The sequence below is a fragment of the Pituophis catenifer genome, unplaced genomic scaffold (genome assembly GCF_029215685.1).
Source record: "Pituophis catenifer annectens isolate HBS135680 unplaced genomic scaffold, rPitCat1.0.hap2 SCAF_1, whole genome shotgun sequence".
Lineage (NCBI taxonomy): Eukaryota > Metazoa > Chordata > Lepidosauria > Squamata > Colubridae > Pituophis > Pituophis catenifer.
Window position 1 is genome coordinate 144,799,794 of NW_027256881.1, and position 22,696 is coordinate 144,822,489.

The 22,696-nt window shown below is 44.5% G+C and overlaps 1 protein-coding gene across 1 annotated transcript; it reads left to right on the top strand.

Annotated features, from left to right (window-relative positions):
- Window positions 1–5,021: 5,021 nt before the first annotated feature.
- On the top strand, window positions 5,022–22,315 carry THSD1 (thrombospondin type 1 domain containing 1). The gene is made up of 4 exons (XM_070955959.1): window positions 5,022–5,090; window positions 6,382–7,332; window positions 11,813–11,980; window positions 20,068–22,315. The coding sequence occupies exons 1-4, from the start codon at window positions 5,033–5,035 to the stop codon at window positions 21,441–21,443; spliced, it is 2,553 nt and encodes an 850-aa protein (XP_070812060.1). The 5' UTR covers window positions 5,022–5,032; the 3' UTR covers window positions 21,444–22,315.
- Window positions 22,316–22,696: the final 381 nt, after the last annotated feature.

Genomic DNA, 22,696 nt, shown 5'->3' on the forward strand with positions numbered 1-22,696 from the left:
AAGGGTGCTGATTATATATCCTGTTGTTGAGACAGCATTTTTTGTGCTATTTTCTTGGTACACTCTGTTAAATCGGTTAAGAAATAGTGCTTGAACATTGTTCTGATCATTAGAAAATTGGAAATGTCCCTTTTTAAATTTCTCAATAAAAGTGCAATGCAAAGTCAACCCACTTTCCACTATAAAAGAAAATATAACAGGGAGGAAAAACTGCCAGAACCATCAGTAAACAGCCCAACCAAACAATCTCTGAGGCCGCTTCCACCCACACAGACAGGCAAGACACCAAAATATAAACTGCAAGAAAACAAGCAAGCTGAGAGAACACCAAGGACCCTCTCAGGAAGAAGATGGCATAGGTGACCTTCCTTACTGCTGGGAATCTCATCACCTATATATTTTATGGCTGCTACTTCAAGGCTGCCATGGAGTGGAATTAGCCAAGCTCTTCTCAGACAGTGCAAGTTCCTCATCTCTGTCTGGGCAGCAAGGGACATGAAAACTCCATTGCAACACTCTTGACATATGGCTAATCAAGCAGAATTCATAGAATAGAATAACAGTTGGAAGGGACCTTGGAGGTCTTCTAGTCCACTCCCCTGCGTAGGCAGGAAACCCTACACCACTTCAGACAAATGGTTATCCAACTTCATCTTAAAAACTTCCAGTGTTGGAGCATTCACAACTTCTGGAGGCAAGTTGTTCCACTGACTTAATTGTTCTGTCAGGAAATGTCTCCTTAGTTCTATGTAGCTTCTCTCGATTAGTTTCCATCCATTGCTTTTTGTCCTGCCCTCGGGCTTTGGAGAATAGCTTGACTCCCTTTTCTTTGTGGCAACCCCTGAGATATTGGAATTATCTCCCCTAGTCCTTCTTTTCATTAAACTAGACATACCCAGTTCCTGCAACCATTTTTCATACGTTACAGTCTTCAGTCCTCTAATCATATATTTATCCTTCATATATTTATCATATATATAATATTTATCTTTGTTTAACTAAACTCACAAAGTTCAGTTCATGAAACAGCTATGGGGAGAATACAAGAACAAACACACACATACACCCCCGGCAGTCATTTTGCTGATGTGTCTGTATTCGTTTTCCTTGTACAAATGCCATTTGGTGGACTGGTGCAGAAATGTATTAAAATGATAGCAAATCTTAATACAAGGAGGGCCCTGGTGACAGACTCTTGAGGTTCCAGATCTATAAACTATTGTAAGCTAATTTAGAATGACTAAACAGTCGTCTCCAAGATGCTTACACAAAGGACAGAAATCTCTAGTACCTCCTATTCATATTGCCCATCAGATAAACAGCTATTATAAGTAGGAGTCATGGTTTGTCTCAGCCTACATTAATCTGACTAATCCCATTTTGAAAGCATCTTAAATTGGTAGCAACAGTAACTTTATGATCAGCCCTTGCATTTATGATCTTTGCAGATTTGTATACTTCAGCAAAGGATAGCTGAAGGAAGAGCATAAGCACAGTTGTGGTTTCACTTAGTAACTGCTTTGTTTAATGACTGAGTTGCCTGTCCCCAATGCGATCTGTAAACAAGGAGTGTATCTCCAGCTCTCTTATAATACATCTAATTCATTCACCATTTTTAACAAATTTTCAACAGGTCCTATTCATTTATCACAGGGAGTGCTTGCCTTCATTTCTGCAAAAGATTATCAATCTCTCTGGCATCTCTAGCCACGGATGGCAGGGCCCATTTCCTCCTCTAGCATATAACTTTTTCCAGCTGAACAGGCCCTTACAAGCATTATTTAGCCTTTTACAATAGTTTATTTAATGTTTCACCCGTTTTCGGATCAACTGAATGGTCCTTCAGTTAGAATTCATTAACAAATCATCATTCCTCCTGTCAATTGTCAAAAGCCCAGATCTAATGGAGAAATCTTGCTGGCTACTACTATGCTTAGTTTAAGGAAGCGTGTGTGATTTCTGTGCAGAAGTAAGGAAATACGCGCATCCTGTTTCTAGCTTAAAAGAAAAAGTCAGTGCCCGGACAGCGATCCTATAGCTTTCACCAGCAAAAACGTTTTCGCCCGCCAGGCTTCCTCGCAGAAAAATACGTCCCTCGCACCAGAAAACTACACAGGGAGGGGGGGGAAGCCCCATCCAAAATCTCCACTCTCCGCGCCAAACCTCCACCTGTCTCAAAGCATTCTGCTGCCCGGAGCGCGCGGGACCTCCGGACTCTTCCCACCGCGCTTCTTTCCCGCCTAAGAGGCGCGCGGAGATTTTCAGGGGAACGAGGATTCTGTCATCTCGCCGAGAGCGCGGCGATGAACCCGATTGTCGCGGGTTCCCACGAGACCGCGTGTTTTTAACCACAGGCAAACTTTTGTGGGCGCCATCGCGCGCTCTCCGCAACGCGCCGGTCGGTGTGTGTATATGTGTAAAGTCCTGCCCCGCCTCACAAACTAGTCCCGCAATTCTAAACGGGGGGGGCAGGGAGGAAATCAGGCTTTTCCCGCAGAAGGGCGCGGTGAGAGGCGGCGGGACGCGCTTCTTTCCCGATCCTGCTGGGCTCGGCGGCTGCGCCAGCGCTTTCCAGTGGGGCGGGCCAGCCAGCCAGCCTGTCCGCTTCCCGTCTCCCTCACACACACACGCTCTCTCTTTTTTGCGCCACGCCCGAGGCCAGAGGCGCATCTCTCTCCGTTCCAGCTGGGGCGCGTCTCCTCCGGTAGCCAGAGAGGAAAAGCCTCCGCGGTGCTCCCGCTCCAGACATGAGCCCCCAACGTGGGGAGAAACGGGCGAGAGGTCGGCGGCGAGGCCAGCTGTTGGCGCCCCCGCGGCTTTTGCTCCTCAACTTCTTCACCTGACGCCCCGCTGAGGAGCTCCTTCTCTGAGCAAACTGAAGAGAAGATCCCCTTCGAGGATCAAGTTCGGACTGGATCGCTTTGCGCTGCCAGGGCGCGGAGCCGAGGATACGGCGGCCAGCACTCCTTCAGTGCGCTCGCCTCTTTTCCTCCCGCTCCCCCTGTTATGCCTCTTGTCCCGCAGTTGCCCAGCGCGCTTTTGAAGTAGTAGGTAGGCACTTAAGTTATGGGTCGGCGAAGAAGGAAAATGCAATGTATATTCGTGGGACGGCGGAGGGTCGTTTTTCTTATTAGCTCGGTGGCTTGCTTTGGGAATGCAGGTAGTTCTCGATTTACCACCACAATGGAATAACTGTAGTGATTCACTTACCAAGAAAATGAGGCAAAATTCACTTTAACAGCTGCCTCACTTAGCAACAGAAATGTTGGGCTCCACTGTGGTCGTAAGTTGAGGATCACCTGTACCATGTTGCTTGCAATAACGACTTCTTTATTTTTGAAAACTGTGTAGATACTTGCTTTTGTTTGTAAAATAAATTCAAGGATGCTGGCACACATAGAACACTGTTTTTGTTCATGCTTATTCAAAAGTACAGGTAGTCTTTGATTTACAACCACAATTAAGGCCAAAATTTCTGTTAAGTGAGACCTTTGTTAACTGAGTTTTGCCCCATTTTACGACTTTTTTTGCCAGTTAGGTTGTTAAGTCAATTGATGCAGTAGATAAGTTACTAACTCGGTTGTTAAATGAATCTGGCTACCCCATTGACCTTGCTTATCAGAAGGTCGCGAATGTGATCGCATGACCCTGGGACACAGCAATGGTCATAAATATGAACCAGTCGTGAAGCATCTGAATTTTGATCACCGGGTTGTGGGGATGCTGCACAGGTTGAAAAATGGTCATAAGTCACTTTTTCAGTGCCGTTATAATTTTGAACGGTCACTAAATGAACTGTTGTAAGTTGAGGACTACCTGTATACTACCTGTATAGTTTTTAAAAGGCTTGTGATTCCTTTGTGCACCAATCTGTTTCTGCTCTGGAGTTGATCAATTCAGTAAAATCTGGCCATGTGCAGTTGAACATGAACTCATTATTTCTTGTCCCAACATGATTTTTGGATTTCTCTCTTAGTGTTTCATTGATTGCTCTAATACTCTCTCCACGTTTTTTTCTCTCTTCTTCTTTCACTGAATTTCTGAGCTACCCAATAATTTCTGTGCAAACTAATGAAGTATGTAATTGAAATCCAGATCCCCCAGGCTAATAGCAGAAAACATTAGAAAGAATCAAGACGGGAGCAAGTCTGCAATGGGAAAATAAAGTGATCATGAAAAGTTAAAATAACTTTAAAGGATTGTCATAAATACAGAGTAATGTGTTATTGTCAGTACTGAAAGTATGTTAAAGGGCCTAGCTCAGCTTTGTGTCCTGAGGTGGAATTGCATTGTGCATGCATATATTTAACAATTTTGCAGTGACACAGAACCTTTGGTTAAGACTGGAGGGTCTTAACCAAAGGTTCAGACTGGACTCCTAGCAGGGTCCAGTCTGCTAGAGGCTTGGATTGTTCATGGACAGTGAGACTTCTCATGAAATACAGAAACCACTTTTTTGCAGGTGTATTTCTATTCTAAAACAATGGCATTGCATGCAGTATAAGAGCATTTTGAATTGCTTAATGATGCGAAGGCACCTTTTTGGATGCTTTTGCCATGCTATGGCAACACAATCTGTATCTAGTCCAGGCTAGCCCAACCTACATATTCAGGTGTATTGTTGCTGAGATTCTGAATTCATTTAGTTAGCTTTTGCACAACTTAATTAAGTATAGAGAAGCACCAGTTTCAAACGTCTGGTTCCCAGAGGTCTTCTTTGCAGTTCTTAGTTTCTTATTTGCATAAAAGTCTCAATGATAGCTATATGGTGGAGGCTGATGCTCCAGCCACTGAGACCACAGACTATACTGGACGAAAATGATGGACATCAGATTGAAAATACAACTTCAAGGGAAGATGTTTGGAAAGTCTAAGAATTAGGATTGCAGGTCTTCCGAGAGCTAATAGGCATCGTCTTTTGATTTTTATTTCCATGGCTTTTGATTTCAGAGAAATGTATAAGAACTGAAGTTTGTTTTGGGCTGGAATAGGACATGAAGAATAAAAGGAGTTGGGAGATCACCAAATCAGGATGAAACAGAGGTTGAACATTTTTCCAAACCTACTTCTAGTTGTGCTCTGTGACTATGGTGAGTATGTGGAAACATTAGATGGAAATGACAGCACTATTATCATTTTGAAATGTCAAATCCAGATGGGTGGACTGGCAAATCCCATCATTCCTTGATGTCTATTAAAAAACACTAAATTGGACGTTCAGTAGGTGGCTTGAGGAAACTTGAGTTATTTTCCTCTCCTATAACTCTAAACATCTGGAGGAAGACTGGGGCAAGCAGACTAGCCTGTTGTCCTCTCTGTTTTCTCTGCCCTCCATATATGAAGGGTGAATTTCTGTTAAAAAAAAAAAAAAGGACCCTCCCCCAATGGTGGTTTTGGATGGTGGGGAAGCAGACAATGTCATGGATCCAAAATCACAATTCTTAATGAATTTTAGAATTAACAGCAACAACATTGCCACAATTGAATTGAACCAAGCAGAAGATAAGGTCTCTTACCTTGATATATACAGTACAAAACAGTTTTAAGTATTTTCTTTGGCAAACATCAAGAGAACTATTTAAAGTTTTAGCTAGGAGCTTTAATTTTAGCTAGTTAATGGTTTTTAACTTTCTAGAAAAACAGATGTTTTTTCTAAAAAAATTGAAATCCAGTATGGGACAGGGAATGAAAAGTAGCGGAGATAGGTTTGGCCAATGTAGTTGCTGTCTGTTACATTGTATGATGCAGCAGCTTTAAAATTATTTGCTTGTAAGAATGGTAAGTGAGAAGATTTAGGAGGGAGGAGTGGAGACAGTACGGGTTTCTTGCTTGTGGTTAAGAGATGTACTTACTTTTATTAAAAACAGCTAAGAATGAGAGAATTAATGGACCTAGCACATTATAAATGCAAATTCATTACTTCATCTTAATTGTTGTATAACTCAGCAATTGTACATATGCACACAGTTTGGACAGAATTACTATTTTGAAAAACATAATTGGGCTTTTTGAATCTTTCACCTGTTCTGCATATGAACATTGGTATTCCATTACATTAAATAGGGATTAAAACAGAATGACAGAGTTGGAAGGGATCTTCGAGGTCTTCTAGTCCAATCCTGATTAAATTAAATTGGGATTGTAAATTAAACAGATAATAGGTTGTGAGCCATGTGTTATGTAGATTAAGGTATGTAAAGCAACCTATAGAGACTGTAATTCTAGCATCCGTTCCCATAGTGTATAGTTTTCAGGGATGTTGAGAATTGTCATGCCTTAGGTGAAATGCTATACTTGGTTAAATTTACTGAAAAGCATGTAAATTCTACGTCTTCATGGTCTTCTCATTAATTGCGCTATCAAATTCCTTTTTTCCTCCAGTTCTCGGAGCAATCAAACTTCTCTTGGACCAACAGACTCATATAGCTTTAAGCAATGTTACAGTATCTGTTAGTTTTCAGAATTATTATGATGCTAACAACACACTGAAAAATACTTCTGTTCTACTCATGGAGGCCAGCAGCAACCAAATTGTTGCCAAAAAACAGTTTCCAGAAAACCAGCGTCAAGGTGTGATTGGTTTTGAGTGTTCCTATTTTAAGAATGCTGGAAATTACTGGTTGAAGCTGGCTTCTGAAAACATCGGAGGGCTTAATTCTCAACAGAACGGAGAAACTCTTCTACTCAACGTGAAATGGCCTATATTTGACTTTGATTTGAGGAGGACGTCAGGTGGTCATGGGAATTCCCTTCAGCTCGGGCTGTTTACTAACGAGTTATTATGTCCCATAAATAAAACAGTGATTTCTCTGGATGTCATTCTAACCAGCAACCTATACAAACTAGGGACATTGATCTCAAATGAGACACTGGGCCTGAGAACAAGGAAAAGCGTTTCGCTCTTTGAGTCCCAGTGGGTGAATTTGGACTGCCATGTGATTAGCCCAGAAGCATACATCACTACATTACTGAAATCAGCAGAGACAGGCTCAATCATTGCTTCATCAGGACCTATAGATCTTGTGCGCAAATTTGGATACAAGCTAGCCATATCAGAAGAAGTGCTATGTGAGTCATCGGTTGTGGCTTCTGTTATTTCTCCTCCATGTACATCTTCTGCTGGACGCATTGCTGTGTTTAAGTATAACCCTTTGGACCAAATGGTGTCAAAGCTATATGAAAGCATCCTGAATCCAGAGGACCATCAGCTAGAACTCAGTTGCACATTGTTCGACAGTGGCACAAACAAATACTGTTTTGAATTTAGCTCTTCCAACCAAGTGAATTCCGCGCCATGGGCAAAAGAATGTGTACTAATCCAAAGGAATGTTGGTTTGTATTACTTTTCCAAAATGTCTCATTTGAAACTGAAGGATTTCAGGGTCTTCTTGGATGCATATTTCTTCTGGAAACTAGAGTATAATACAAAAGCATAATCCATCAAGTTTTGCAAATAAGCCTGCAACAGTGCTGAGCTGCACACACAGGATAGGTCTGCTAAATATGGTAAAATTTTTGCCTTGACAGTTTGCTAGATGGATGATAGGACAAGGAGAAAGGATTGTATTCTATGTTCCTATACCTATTAAAGGAATGAATAGCTTATGAATTTTTAAAACATCTAAATAAATTGTATATTCTATATACAAGGTCTCCTATGTAGGGTGCTGGACTACGCCATTGAAATCTTGCCTTTCTTATTTAAAAAGAAAGAATTTTTTTGTGGTTTCTAAAGTTGAGGCACCAGATGTGAGCTGCAAAAATCCACAAGACCACAAGATAGCTGCGACGAAAAATACAGATAGAACTTATGGACACAACTGAACCAAAAATTTATGTTGATAAGTGAAACATTTGTTAAGTGCGTTTAGCCCTGTGAAAAAACATCACAAGTCACTTTTTTCAGTGCTGTTATAACTTCGAATGGTCACTAAATAGACTGTTGTAAGTCGAGGACTACCTGTATTTTTTTTCCCCTGCCATCTAATAATTTCTCAGATCATTGCAACCCAGATCTCATAACCATCTAATTTGTGTCCTTTGCTTCATTTCAACTTATACATCTTCTCTTGTATTGTCTAAATATTTTTTCTAAAAAGTATTCCCCATTCTAGGAATTCATCATCATATTGTATGATGATGAGGCAATTCAAGTAAATTTAAATAATGCAGAATGTGTGAGCATTAGCTTCAGATCCAGATTAGTCACAAAGTGTTCCAGGCTGCCTTGGGCAAGGCTTGGCAAACCACTTTGATTTTCTACCAGACTTTATGGTGCAAACCTCAGCTAGAAAAAGAAAGGAGTATCCAGTCCCTTACAAAAACATGCCAAGTTGTTGTGGTGAGATACAAGTGATTTGCTCAACCAACTGGGAAAATACCTCTATCTTTTGCAATTAATTTTAGCAAATATCCAAAGAAATGTGATGATCATGACTACTATGTAACATGCAACACAGATAGTTTTTTTTTAAGTGTAGCCTTACACGATCTTAGAAAGAAATGAACCAACAGCCATTTTGAATCTCTTCACATAGTAAATAGATGAACCTTACATAAGATTATTGTGGAGATCATAGATCACACATGGTGTCTTGCAAAATGTGTTGGGATTACAGCTGCCAAGATTCACAGACCAACATATCTGTAAAGTGCTAGATTATGGCAGTGTGATATATGGGTATTATGGCATTCGGTACTAGGATACTGCAACCAAACTCCTACACGGTACCATAGGTTCCAGGTTCCATTGCCCACCAATACAACTTGTGTGTTGGGGCTAATTTGGATAGACTCTTCAAGCTATACATGAATGAGTTCAAACTGGAAGAATGTGGGTTGTTGCTTGGCATTATTAGAAATTCCTTTTCAGGGAGGGAGGGAGGGCACAAGGCAGTCTCACCATGGCAATAATTCTGGCAGTTGAATAGGTAGCTGTTTATTACTGGACCTTCTACTTTGTCTGGGAGAGAAGGCCTCCAGGGTAAGCCATTGAAAATCATACTGGTGTCATTTCTGAGGTAAATTGTCTTATTTATTAAATGTTCCACAATTATGAAGAAGTTGTCTCTAATTGCCAGGCTTTTTACAATTAGTTCTGCTCCTTCTCAGCAGCCCAACATACAAAAATTAAACATTACTTCTATGCCAGGAAATGAATCACCTATTTCTCTGTTTGAAACAGTTACTAAAGGCTTAGAACCAGGGCTGCCAGCACAAACCCTCTGGTAATTCCAGTAGAGCTGCATGTTCTCAGCTCTATGGGCACCCATGGATGGGTGATGACTCAGCCTAATTATAAAAACTTTCTCAACCAACTATTTCAAATCACTTGCAAGAATGATTTCTCCCATCCCAGTAGCTCATTGACCAGGAAGGAAGGAAAGGAGAAAGGAAGTGGTTCAAAGGAAGACATTCCTGACCCAATAGAGATAAAAGGGGTCTTTGACACCATTCTTGAGTTTTGATATAGGGGAATTTGCTAATCTAGGTTCTTCTAGTATGGTAACCAGTGTGACTAACCTGAGAGTTAGTTTAATCTGGAGAACTTTGATGCAACTGACAAACTGAGGTTTCTGAAAGTTGTCTGAAGCATTTCACTTGTTCCTAGCAGTCCCAGAAGATAGGGCTCATTGTTCTTTTCATTTCTTGAATTGTTTCTATGGATTTTTTTAGAAGAAGGGTGAGAAACCTGTAGCCCAGTAGTATGTGGCTAATATATGTGACCACAGTAATTGGGAGTAATAGAGATTGGAATCCTACAGTGTGTGTAGGTTTTGAAGCTTAGTGAATGAAATTTTGAGCTCAGCCTTATCTGCTCCCATCTTGGATTCTTACCTATTTTGACACAGTCTAATTTATCTACATGAAATTGGATCTGAAACTAGGCAGGTCAGTTCTTTTTACCAAGTATTCAGGTATTTTTTTCCCCTTGTTTATAGAGGAGTTACCTGGAGATATAGGCCAGAATTAGCATATTATGGGTACCGGTATTTGCTTAATGGGAAATTGTAATCAAGAAATATTATGTTTCAACAGATTTTGAGCAGCACAATTTTTCATATCATGTTTGTCTACATTGTGTTTCTAATGTGAAATTTTAAAATTTATATAACATCAGATTATTTATTGGGCCCGCTGCCCAGGATGGCCAACAAGTCTAGAGTCTCTCTTGCCACTTCTTATATGTCTTTAACTGGAGGTGCTGAGGGACTGAATCTAGAAGCATTGCGTAGAAAAAGGTTTGCTCCATCTCCACATGTTACTCCTCTATCATTGTCACTCAGTGACAATCACTTAATGCTTCAATAACATGATATATCACCTATTAGGAATTAGGTGTCAGTCTGAAGAAATTGCAGTGTTGATCACCACAAAGTGGAGACTTTTTCCCAGGTCAGTCATTCTACATGTTGGTTTTACCTATGCAGAAGGTTGAAAGCCATCCAGATACAAGACGGCATGAAAATGACAAAATTCATGCTTGTAGAATTAGACCATATTATGCTGCAGCTAAGAGTGCTTTTGGTTCTCTTTTTTTAGATTTATGTAAAATGTTTCTACTAATACCCAGTTAGTAACACTTTAAATCTCTCAAGCATAATCGGTGAAGAAGACAGGAGTGTTGCTTAAGGAACAAAAGCCAATGTGCAGATGAGATAGAAGCAAGGATGGTTTGCAAGGTTAAAAAGGGATGCAGTGGCATGCGGAAGAAGGTAGAAGCTCAATATATATATATTTTATCTTATGCCTTCCATTGTTTGACATTATTAATCATTTTCTTGCTGCATTTCGCATAAAGATTTTTACCCTAAAAGAAGAGAGTGTGATGGGTATATACATATGCATATGTATATAGATGCTGTTTCCTGCTAATTGGCCTTGGGTTATTTTCTAGTTAGTAGAAAAGCAAGTTCATCACAAAAATGCACTTTCCTGAAGGGTCATCAGCTTCAGCTGTATTACCTTGCTGTACGGCATTTATATATCCCAGATCTTCTACCATTTGCAATCTGGTGAATTTCTCATATTTTTTTGTCTACCCCATAACAACTGAAGCCACTAATGGTCTACCGTTAGTCCTCAACTTATAATAGCTCATTTAGTGACTGTTCAAAGTTACAACGGCACTGAAAAAAGAGACTTATGACTGTTTTTCACACTTACAACCGTTGCAGCATCCCCATGGTCATGTGTTAAAAATTTGGATGCTTTGCAACCGTTTCATATTTATGACAGTTGCAATGGCCCAGGGTCACGTGAGCTTTTGCAACCTTCTGACAAGCAAAGTCAAAGGGGAAGCCAGATTCACTTAACAACCGTGTTATTAACTTAGCAACTGCAGTGATTCACTGAACAACTGAGGCAAGAAAGGTCGTAAAAATGGGGCAAGCCAGTGGTGAAATCTGAACCGGTTTACTACCGGTTCACTGGCTGCGCACGCGCTTGTGTTTGCGCAGTGCGTACCATGCATGCCAAAAGGAGGCATGGGGAAAGTAGAACAGCGCATGGGGTGGGTGGTCAGCTGTGGCGAGCAATTTTTTTTTTACTTTTAAAAGCATTTTTTTACAACCTATTCGGCTGAATAGGTCGTTAAAAAATGCTTTTAAAAGTAAAAAAAAAGGCTCTGACGATCGCACGGGTCAAGGGCTGACTGTATTTTTGGGGGGGGGGTATAATTTCAGTTTCCACAAGGAATTTGAATCCATCTACTCTTTAGAAGTAATAAATTCATCTATCTTGCTTTTTGTGCAGGATGGTTGATAGCTTTCAGAGAACGTTTCCTACAGTAACGTAATTTATGTTCTCCTAGGAGGATCCTGGAGCACTTGGCAAGCCTGGAGTTCGTGTAGTGCCACTTGTGGAGGTGGCATTCGTGAGCGTTTTCGGGAATGCCTCATGCCTTCCCCAGTCCACATGATGCAAGGTTGCCCAGGAAGGCAACAAGAAACTTCTCCGTGTTCTTTGGAGGAATGTCCCAGTATGTAAGCTTGATGTTTCAAAAACACTATAGTCTATACAACTTTGCAATATTTTTGTATGTGTTCAAGAGATCTCTCTGCCCAATATATTGTTTGGGGACAACAGTCAGCATGGAAGTCTAGGGCAGGCAGCTTTGAAGGAAGGAAACCCAAGTAGAGAGCTGTGTCTGATTGACACGCTTGAATGTACTCATGTAATCAATATTTCCCAGGGTACTACCATTTAAGGCCACCTAGAGTCCAGTGAAAATGTAGTATAATATTTATATATGCACTGGAAATTTTACAAGTTGCAAGCCCATACATCTAGAGCATGGGTGTCAAACTTGTGGCGTCATGTTGCCATCACATGACGTATCATGACGTTTCTCCAACGCGCAGCTTGGAGAATCCAAAGCTTCGGGTAGTTCAATAGTTGAGTAGCCTACACTGAGTGTGTTCCTTTAAATTTTTCTCTTCAGACATGCCCACTTGCTCAGCAGAGTCCCAGTTTAGTTCACTCAGTTGAGCCTGTGACACTGTCTGACAATTTCTCCAGTTATCTTTTAGACTATTGCCTTCCTGAAGCTTTGGATTCTTCTGGGTTTTTTTGCCTTAGTTATTTTGCCTTTTCTCTCTTCGTTGGATTTGCCAGGTGTGAGTTTGCCTGCTGCCTCTGGCAGGCCGCCCATGGCTGTCTTCCTTAGCTACGGGGAGCAAGCTAGATTCCTGACTCCCCCGGCCCTTCAAATTGCCGCCGGCATGTGGGTAGGTTCCCCAGCGTGCCGGTAATACCGCCCCCCGCCCTTCTGAACTTGCCGAGACTCAAGGCGGCTTGGGATTGTTGCCCTGCTCACAGCGGCACTTTCTCTACTACTGGGAACTGCCCATAGGCGTTTGGATCACTTCTGAGTGATCGCATGCCTCGGAAGCAAAGGGAGCGTCTTCACCTTTCTCTAGCCGAGCCCTCGATCGCCGGACTGCATTTTAAACACAAACCGCTTCTCTCGGCTACGATCGCAATTTCGCACCGCAGGAAGCACTTCTGAGGCTTCGGTTGCAAATTCCTCTCATCGGTGGGCTCCTTCCCTTCTATTGACTCGGCGGCGGCGCTTGGAGCCTCTGGACTTTTACGCGCCATTTCCTTGACCGCCTCAGCACTAGGAGCTGGTGTTTTTGACAGCTCGCGCGGTGTGCCTGCTTCCCCTCACCACCCCCCATCAGAAGACTCAAATTGTCTGATTTCCAACGGATTGCCTTTTCTGCCCCAGCTACAGGGGAGTCGCTGGGGGGAGGGGTCTCCCTAGCACACCTATATATATTTAATTTGTCTGCAGCCCTCAATTGCCGCCATTTCCTTCCTTGGCGCTAGAGAAACCAAGGGCTGCCTTTTTCTGCCCAGCAACTGCTCCGCGCGTGCGCAATTGGCTGCTGGGAGCTGACTCTCTTTTCTGCTGACTTTTTCAACCCTTCTGGCCATTTGCCTCTGTGGAGCAACTGGAGCTTTCTGGACTTACCTGCCTGACCTTACCTCGTTCTTCCACTGTTGTTTGAACCTCAGTTCATACCTATTTCAAAAACAAACAAACAAACAAAAATAATTAATAATAATAATAGCAATTAATTTTCAGTTATAGATATTATTAAATAAAAAAAAAAAGAAAGAAAAAGAGAAAGAGAGATTAAACGACTCTCTTTTCACTTACCCCAACTCGCTCTCAATATGGCCAAACGTGACCTCTCTTCCGACCTGGAAGACATTCACAGTTCTCCTGAACGTCACCTGGAGCAGAACAGGCACCGCAAGAAGTCTCGCAAGCATTCATCGCATCCATCATCCTCATCTAATTCTCTACCTTCAAAGAGGTCCAAATCCCTTTCTGCTGCAGACAAGGACGCTTCCAGGAGGCACAAGGCCCTGGAACGACAATTTGAGAAGGCACGCAAGCAGTCCAATCAGGCTTCATCCTCACGCTTACCAGTCCCACTATCACCTGTGGCTGAAGCAAGCGACCAGCCCATCCATCAGGCTGATCCACTACCACTACAGCCTTTGTATCGACAACCTGTTCTTCTGGGGCTATTCCGGCACTTTGCACAGGACCGGTGGACCTCTTGTGCAACACCTCTCATATTCGTAGGTCTCAGCCGGAAGCGACATTTACTCCCACGGCTGCAGGTTTGCGTGCCACGGAGTCGGTCCCACCGCCTTTTCCTTATGACATTCAACAGATCATCTCAGAGACTGTATCCCGCACTCTGGCAGCAAACTCTCAACATCCAGGGCAATATGCTGCCTGGCCTCAACCACGATATCCTCCTCCGCCGCCTCTGCCTCGGGCCTCCCAGCCGGCCTCTCACCAGTATCCCACCATGACACACGTGGATGCTTCTCATCCACACTATGGACACGGCGGGGAGTCATCTTCGGAGGAGGACGAGGCCGACCTATTAGATATGGACTTATCCGACGATGCTGATATGCCACCGGAAAAGCCGGCCTTCTCTGGGCTCTTCAGGCCCTTGCTATTTAAATTCCTTCTACACAAAGCTAAATTGACCACGAAAATGGCAGATCCGACCCCGCAGGTGGATCAACCGGGTCCTTCTCAACAACATGAGGCCTTGTTCACGGTGCTCAAGCCTGAAGCAGACTTCATTCCATGCCCGCAGCTCTTTTCCGAGGTGGTCCAACGTTCCTGGTCCACACCCTCCTCCTTACCTGCCCCATCGGGTCTGGACAAAAAACTATATTGTTCAGCGCCTAGTCTCCAGGAACTCCTTCAGCTGCCAACCGTAGACACGCCTGTGGCCAATCTGACCACCTCCTCGGTGATCTCCAACGACGTTGCCGACGGACTGCGCTCGGAGGATCAGAAGGCTGAGTTTACTTTTCGTCGTACGCATAATGCGGCCGCCTGGGCTGTTAGGGCTGCCACCTCAGCTTCCTTCTTCAGCCGGGCATCTCTAATCTGGCTCCGCCAACTTCAGGAGTGCCTCCCTGCTGATGATTCACACCTCCGCCAAGATGTCAACAAGCTGGTGGCGGCTACTGAATATATGGCAGACGCTTTGCTGAACGCCGCGAAGTTTGCTTCGCGCGCCCTGGTGTCATCCGTTACATCTCGCCGTTTATTGTGGCTAAAAAATTGGAGAGCTGATGCAAAGTCCAGATGGCGCCTCGCCTCAACTCCTTACAAAGGTTCCCGCCTCTTTGGAGACGCATTAGACCCCATCCTTGTAGAGGACAAGGATAAGCGGAAGGTCATGCCATCCTCTTACAGAAGAGCAGAACGTAAACCTTCGTCTTACTCCACCAGGCAGCCCTTTCGGATTGACGCTGGACCTTCCGGGTCCTTCTCTTCCAGGTCCTACTCGCAAGGGTTCGATCGCTCTTTCGATAGACCTTCCTTCAGAGACCGAGGACGCAAGACCCCAGCGCCCAAACGGCCCTTCCAAGGTACGGGCGCCCGTGCCTTCAGAAGAGGAAAATGACTACACCCACCTTCCCATCAGCGGCCGTCTGACTCATTTTCTCTCTCAGTGGGAGGTTTCGACGATGGATGCCTAGGTGCTCCAGACGATCCGTCTAGGTCTTACCCTGGAGTTCCGTTCCCGTCCCCCCTCTCACTTCGTCCAATGCCCTCTCTCGTCCAATTTAGCCAAGCGTCAATTAATGGAGGCAGAAATCCATCACCTGCTCCAAATCCAGGCCATAGAACCGCCCCCCCAACATCGCGGGATCAGCTTCTACTCCATATTTTTCCTGGTCCCCAAGGCGTCGGGGGGTTACAGGGGCATATTGGACCTCAAGAGGCTGAACGAGTTTATCATCTACCATCAGTTCATAATGGAGTCTCTCCGCTCAATTCTGGCTTCCATTCGACCATCGGACTGGATGACTTCTATCGATTTGAAAGAAGCATACGTCCACGTGCCCATACGACTGTCCCATCGTCGTTTCTTCCGCTTTGCCTACAACAGCAGGCATTTCCAATACAGGGCAATGCCCTTCGGCCTCTCTTCCGCCCCCAGAACCTTTACGAAGCTCCTGGCAGCAGTGGCAGCCCACCTACGTCAACAGCCAGTACGGCTCCACTGCTACTTGGACGATATCCTGGTGCTCTCCCCCTCTCCAGTCCGGGCCTCTCGGGACCTCGGAATAGTGTGTCGCTGCCTTCGTCAACATGGCTTCTCCCTCAACATTCCGAAGAGCCAATTGCAGCCCACCACGCGGATCCTTCACCTAGGAACAGTAATAGATTCAGTGAAAGGCCAGGTGTTCCTATCAGCAGATCGGTGCTCCAGTCTCCAGTCCTTAACATCCCAGGTCCTCTCCTCCCGGAGGGTGGCATTGCTGCTCCTGTCCCGCCTGCTCGGCAAAATGATATCCTGCCTGTCAGTCGTCCCTTGGGCGAGGTTTCACTCCCGCCAGCTACAATGGTTCCTCCTACCCTTTCAGAGGGCCAGACGAAGCAACTCTTCCACGCAAGTCTCCCTCCCGCCGGAGGTCTCACGGTCCCTCCTCTGGTGGTCTTCCCCGAGCCTGCACCAGGGCTGCTACTTTCAGAATCTGCAGCGTATGGTAGTGACAACGGACGCCAGCCTGACGGGATGGGGAGGTCATCTTCTCTCTCACGTCGCCCAGGGCACGTGGTCACCAGAGGATCGCCGCAAAGGGATCAACTGGCTGGAGCTCCGCGCGATCCGCCTCTCCCTCCTACCGTTCCAGCAGATCGTGTCGGGGCATCATGTCCTGATACGCACGGACAATGTAACAGCAAAGGCGCACGTAAACCGCCAAGGGGGGACCCGCTCGGGGCCACTTATGGAAGAAACGACTCTGCTTCTGACCTGGGCGGAGGTGCATGTCCTATCCCTTGCAGCAGAGCACATTGCCGGGACCACGAACATCAGAGCGGACTGACTCAGCAGGCAACATCTGGACCACGCCGAGTGGCGCCTTCACCCAGATCTGTTCACCGAAATCGTTCGCAGATTCGGCATGCCTCTCGTCGACCTATTCGCCAGCCGCGACAACACACACCTTCCCAGGTTCTTCGCTCGGCATCTGTGTCCTCAGGCGGAAGGAGTCGACGCACTCGCCTCTCCCTGGCCCAGAGGCCTCCTCTATGCCTTTCCCCCTCTGCCACTCCTTCCTCGTCTGATTCGCAGGATAATAACAGACAAGGCCGAAGTCATTCTTGTCGCACCCCACTGGCCTCGGAGGTCCTGGTTTGCGGATTTGATGGACCTGTCGGTGGCAAGACCGTAGCGGATACCAGGGGACAGGGTCATTCTCAGCCAGGGGGTCATGCTGCACCCAGAACCCCATGGTTGCAGTTGACTGCCTGGCGTTTGAGAGGATCTTGCTAAGGAGAGTCAACGTACCCAGCAGTGCGATCCCCACTATTCAGGCGGCCGTCTACGTGCCGCATTTACAATGCAACTTGGACTTCTTTTTGCTCCTGGTGTGCCAAGTCTCACCTGGACCCAACGTCCGTCTCCGTTCCTGAAGCTCTGGGATTCCTCCAGGAGGGCCTCAATAAGCACCTTGCTCCTAACACTCTTCGTCGCCAGGTGGCTGCACTAAATACTGTTCTCTCTTCTTCCGCAAATCTTCCTCTCTCGCAGGACCCTACGATTCGCGCCTTTCTATGAGGGGCAGCAAATCTGCGTCCACCAGTTATCCATCGCTACCCGTCCTGGGACCTGACCTTGGTCCTACAGGCCCTCATGCATCCTCCATTTGAGCCTCTCGCTTCCATCAGTCTCCGGTTTCTGACACTCAAGGTGGCGTTTCTGGTCGCAGTTATTTCGGCTCGCCGAATGTTTGAACTTGCGGCCTTGTCGGTGAGAAGTGATCTCTGTGTTTTTCACACCAATCGTGTCGTACTGAGGCTAGACCCATCATTTCTACCTAAAGTAAATTCCTCATTCCATCGAGCCCAGGAGTTGATTCTCCCGGACTTTTGCCCGGAACCCTGACATCCTCGGGAAGCAAACTGGCACCTCTTAGATGTCCGCCGGGCCCTGCGCAGATACATTAAATGAACGGAGCATTTCCGAAAATCTGAATCGCTCTTCATTTCCTTTCTGCCCTCCTCCATGGGCTGGAAGGTTTCTTCTACGACAATTGGGAGATGGATCAAATCTTGCATCTCCAGGGCTTATTCAGCTTGGAACAGACCAGTTCCGCAGAGAATCCTCCCTCACTCCACCAGGAGCGCCGCCACCACGGCCGCCTGGGCTACCAACGCGTCCGTCTCCGACATCTGCAGGGCGGCTACCTGGTCATCCTTGAATCCCTTCATCCGGCACTACAAGGTGGACTCCTTTGCCTCGGCGGAGGCATCCTTTGGTCGCCATGTGCTCCAAGCTGTATGCAACTCTTCAGACGACGTGCAGCAGCCTGTCTCCCCCCCTGTCTGAACTTGCTTGGGTACATCCCGAAGCTTTGGATTCTCCAAGCTGCGTGTTGCAGAACGGACGTTGCTTACCTGAACGTCCCTTCTCGACGCGCAGCTGGAGAATCCAACCCTCCCAACTTGGCTGCTGATGATTTTTCCTTACGCTATACTGCTCCTTACTTCGTGAACAAAACTGGGACTCTGCTGAGCAAGTGGGCGTGTCTGAAGAGAAAAATTTAAAGGAACACACTCAGTGTAGGCTACTCAACTATTGAACTACCCGAAGCTTTGGATTCTCCAGCTGCGCGTCGAGAAGGGACGTTCAGGTAAGCAACGTCCGTTTTCCCTTCACGGAGCTGGGGTGGGTGTGGCCTGCCCGTGTCACTTCCAGCCCATGGGCCGCCAGTTTGACACCCCTTATCTGGAGAGCATAAGGTTGGGAAAGGCTGCCATATATTGTTTACATATTGCAGTGATGGCTAATCTTTTTGCCATCGTGTGCCAGGAGCAGGGGGGAGGGGTGGTCACGCACATGTGTGCCCACATCCATAATTCTATGCAACCCCCCACACATGTGCGTGCTCTCCCCCCCTGCTCCCCCCCACTCCTGGCACGCGATGGCACGGTGGGACTGGAAGCCCCGTTTTTGCTCTCCCCAGCCTCCAGAGCCTTTCTAGGCGCTTCGGGCTCGTGAAAACGGCCTTCCACACCGCACCCGGAGGACCTCCAGAGGCCAGAAATGGCCCATTTGCCAACTTCCGGAGCTGAGCTTGCGTGCCCACCGATATGGCTACGCGTGCCACCTGTGGCATACGTGCCATAGGTTCGCCATCAGGGACATATTGAGATACATATCCTTACAACAAGTAGACCCATTGACCAATTGATGTCATAAAATTATTCTTGAGTGACAGCTATGTAAATACATGGTCTTTAACAGTTTTTAACCTTACCTCCAAGATTACAAAATTCCTAAGAAACCCAGGATAAGCCCTATTTCGAATTGCTGCCCACAGCATGTCAAGCTAAAAGATTTAGGTTGATACAGAGCTTGCTCTGTCTCAAAACAAGGTTGACTACAAGTCCTACTTTAGAGAGAATATTTCTGTGGTTGGTGCTGTCCACTTCCTGGTCAACAGAGCATTGTGTGGGCCTAAATACCTGATTAAGTTGAGATGGCAAGCTTATTTCTTTTATGCAGTCTTAATTTACATATCTCAAAAATGTTTCACAAAATCATGAACACGAAGAGCAGGTCTAAAATGTCCCAGTAAAGTAGATTTTTTTTACAATAAATGCCTTGTTTCCTGAATAGCTAGAACAGCCATTTCGAATGAAGCTGTCACTTCTGCACAAATAGCACACATTTGTACTATGTTTTAATTGTGCAATAAATTTTAGTTACGAAAGAGGGAAAATTGGTTCCAAACTTATTTTGGGCCAGCTCCAACACCACATCTGAGTAAAAAGCAGTGACTACAAAGCTACATATATTTAAGCATCAGAAATCAGTCTGTTAAAAGATTGCATTTTAACTAGTGAATTTCTGGCATACAGTGATATCAGGAAGCCAATGCTGAAGTAGTTTACAAAGTGCTTTAAGGCCATAGAGTGAGAAACAGTAAGCATTTTAATTTGTTGGGTTGATTGGCACTTATAAACTGTCTGTTATCTGATGTCTTTGCTCTTTGTTTCAGTCACCACAACTGGCCTCCTCACACCACTGTCTCCTGAAATGGAAGGAGAAAGAGCTGCCAATAATCTAATAACTATCACTGGGATATCATTATGCTTATCTATCATCTTTGCAACGATCCTTATCACCTTATGGCGAAAGCTTTGCAGAACCCCGAAGTGCAGCAGTCCAGTTAACTGTGACTCCCCTCATTCATCTGGCTTCCGAAAAAATTCTGATGAAGAGGATATTTGTCCAGACAGATGTCAACAGGAAACCTTTTCTGAGGGAGAAGCCTCTTGTTTTTCCCCAGGAGACACTTCTGATATAACCTTGAATTTCAGGAGAAGCCTTCATTCGGTCCCCGAAGATGGAGGAGGATTAGTTCATGAAAATTTGCAGTCCAGTGCTCAAAAAATCATCCCTCCCATTTACAGCTATCGCCTTGCCCAGCAGCAGTTGAAAGAAATGAAGAAAAAGGGACTTACAGAAACAACCAAACTTTATCATGTGGCTCAGAACTCTCTCATGGACACAATGAAAACAGAAAACCAGGAGGTAGCTGCTGCAAGTAAGTTTAGAATAAAATCTCCATTTCCAGAACAGCCACCCGATTACCTAAAGTTATCAGGGGACAGACCCTGTTCTAGAATGGATAGTACATTTTTGCAGGCCGATTCCGTGTGGAGCCCTGGTCATTCCTCAATGAGGAGAAGCCATCACAGATATTTTGATAACAAAGGAGAGTCAACAGAAAGAGGATACCAAAAAAGTTCACAGTTCAGAAGAACAGCAAGTTTTCATGAAACTAGAAAAGCAAAGCCATTTCGGAAAAGAAGCATGTCCACCCTGACGCCAAGTCAGCCTTCATTCAACCACTGCAGAGCCAAAGTGTGGGATCATGTTATGGAAAAACAACACTGCGTTAAATCTAAAAATGTAGCACAGAACACTACGGAACTTGAACTGTATCACAGCATTCCATTGACCACAGAGTCATTGAGCTGGGGGGGACATATTGCTCACAAACAGAAGCTTCCAGAGAAGACACCAGATCTGGTTCACAATCGTCCACTGGGATCTTTTGTATCTTGCGTCGATAACTCAGAGCATAAGAGAACCAGAAGTGGACGTTTTTTAAACCCTGCCAGTACTTGGAGGAAAGAGTCTACTTTCCTAACTCTCAAGGATGATCATCAGAAAGCAGAGACCCTGAGTCCCTCGCAGTATAGAAAGAGCAGATGTCAAAGCTTTCCATCTGATACTGGATGCCACTTCTATGACAACACTTCCTTTGCTCTGATTGACTCAGAACAACAAATGTATGACCTGCCTGGATATTTTGAGTTAAATGAAGGTGAAATAAGTACTTTGACTGCTGAAAATTTGGTGATCTGAATTTATTGTGGGCAAAAGGGAAGCTGCAGCATTAGCAACTGCAAAAGCTCTTAAATTTTCAAAGTGTACTTTAACAGAAAACTCCTTAAGAAGGGAAGGAGACCTAATTATCATTCCATTGAAGCAGGCCAAAACTTGGGAAAAGTAAATGATACCCTAACACAAAAATAATGACTAAATATGTACTTGTGCAGAGTTTCTCTCTAAACTATCTCAGAAATAGACTCTTTAGGGCCAAAGTTACCCTGTATGCTTACATATACAGTTTACAGTATTGGACAATGGTATTGGAGCATATAATACATTTTAAATTGGTTACCCTTACTATCCTCAGAATTCCTCGCCAATGGCTGCTAAGTGACTGTGAAGATGTCTGACATTCTACACCGTGGCATTCAGTGGTCTATAAAATCAGACTTGGAGGTCTGCATTTGGTATTAGTTAAGAGGTTAGTGTGGTTACAGGCACAGCTGGAATATAGCCAGTCTATTCATTTCTATTGGACAAGCACTGGATGCTTCTTTAACCACTGTTTGCATCACAGCAACTCCAATTACAAATTTGCCAAGCCTGTTAGATATACTCAGTCGCAAAGCAATAGTCTGCTTCAGAAGAATCCACCTTAAAAAAGATTATTCCCCCTACAAAGAAACATATCTTTTGCAAATTTCAATAAATTTCAGTTGAAGAATGTTTAAAATTAAGCAGTTCGGGCTTGGTTTCTCCCACTGACATGGGAATAATAGAAAGTGTTTGTTTCAGAAAATGTAAGTGAAAAAATGTAATGTGAAACAAGAAATGTTATTAGTGTTTTGTAATGGACAAATTCTAGACATTGATAAACAATGAACTAATGTTTATTTTTATGCTGTTTGAAAGACAATGATATAATTGTAATTATGTCTTTTTGCAATTGCTGCTGGTTTAATTGCATTAAATATTGCTGATGTAAATGTACTAGATAATTTCTCACACATTAGGAATTAATATAATAGTTCACATTTTACCAGAAGGCTGAGAGAACATCCATCCCAAAGCTTTGGGAACATCCATCCCAAAGCTACACTTAGCCCATCATGGATTTGTAATATTTCAAACATTATAAATTGAAAAGTGACAGCTTTAAACACATGGTGCTTATTGAGAATAATTAAAAAAAACTCTTGTGAAAATGCACATCTAGCTGTATACTTAATTAGGCAGCTGTCAAGATTTTCACTTTTCTTTCCTTTTTTCAAATTTAAGAAAGTCAT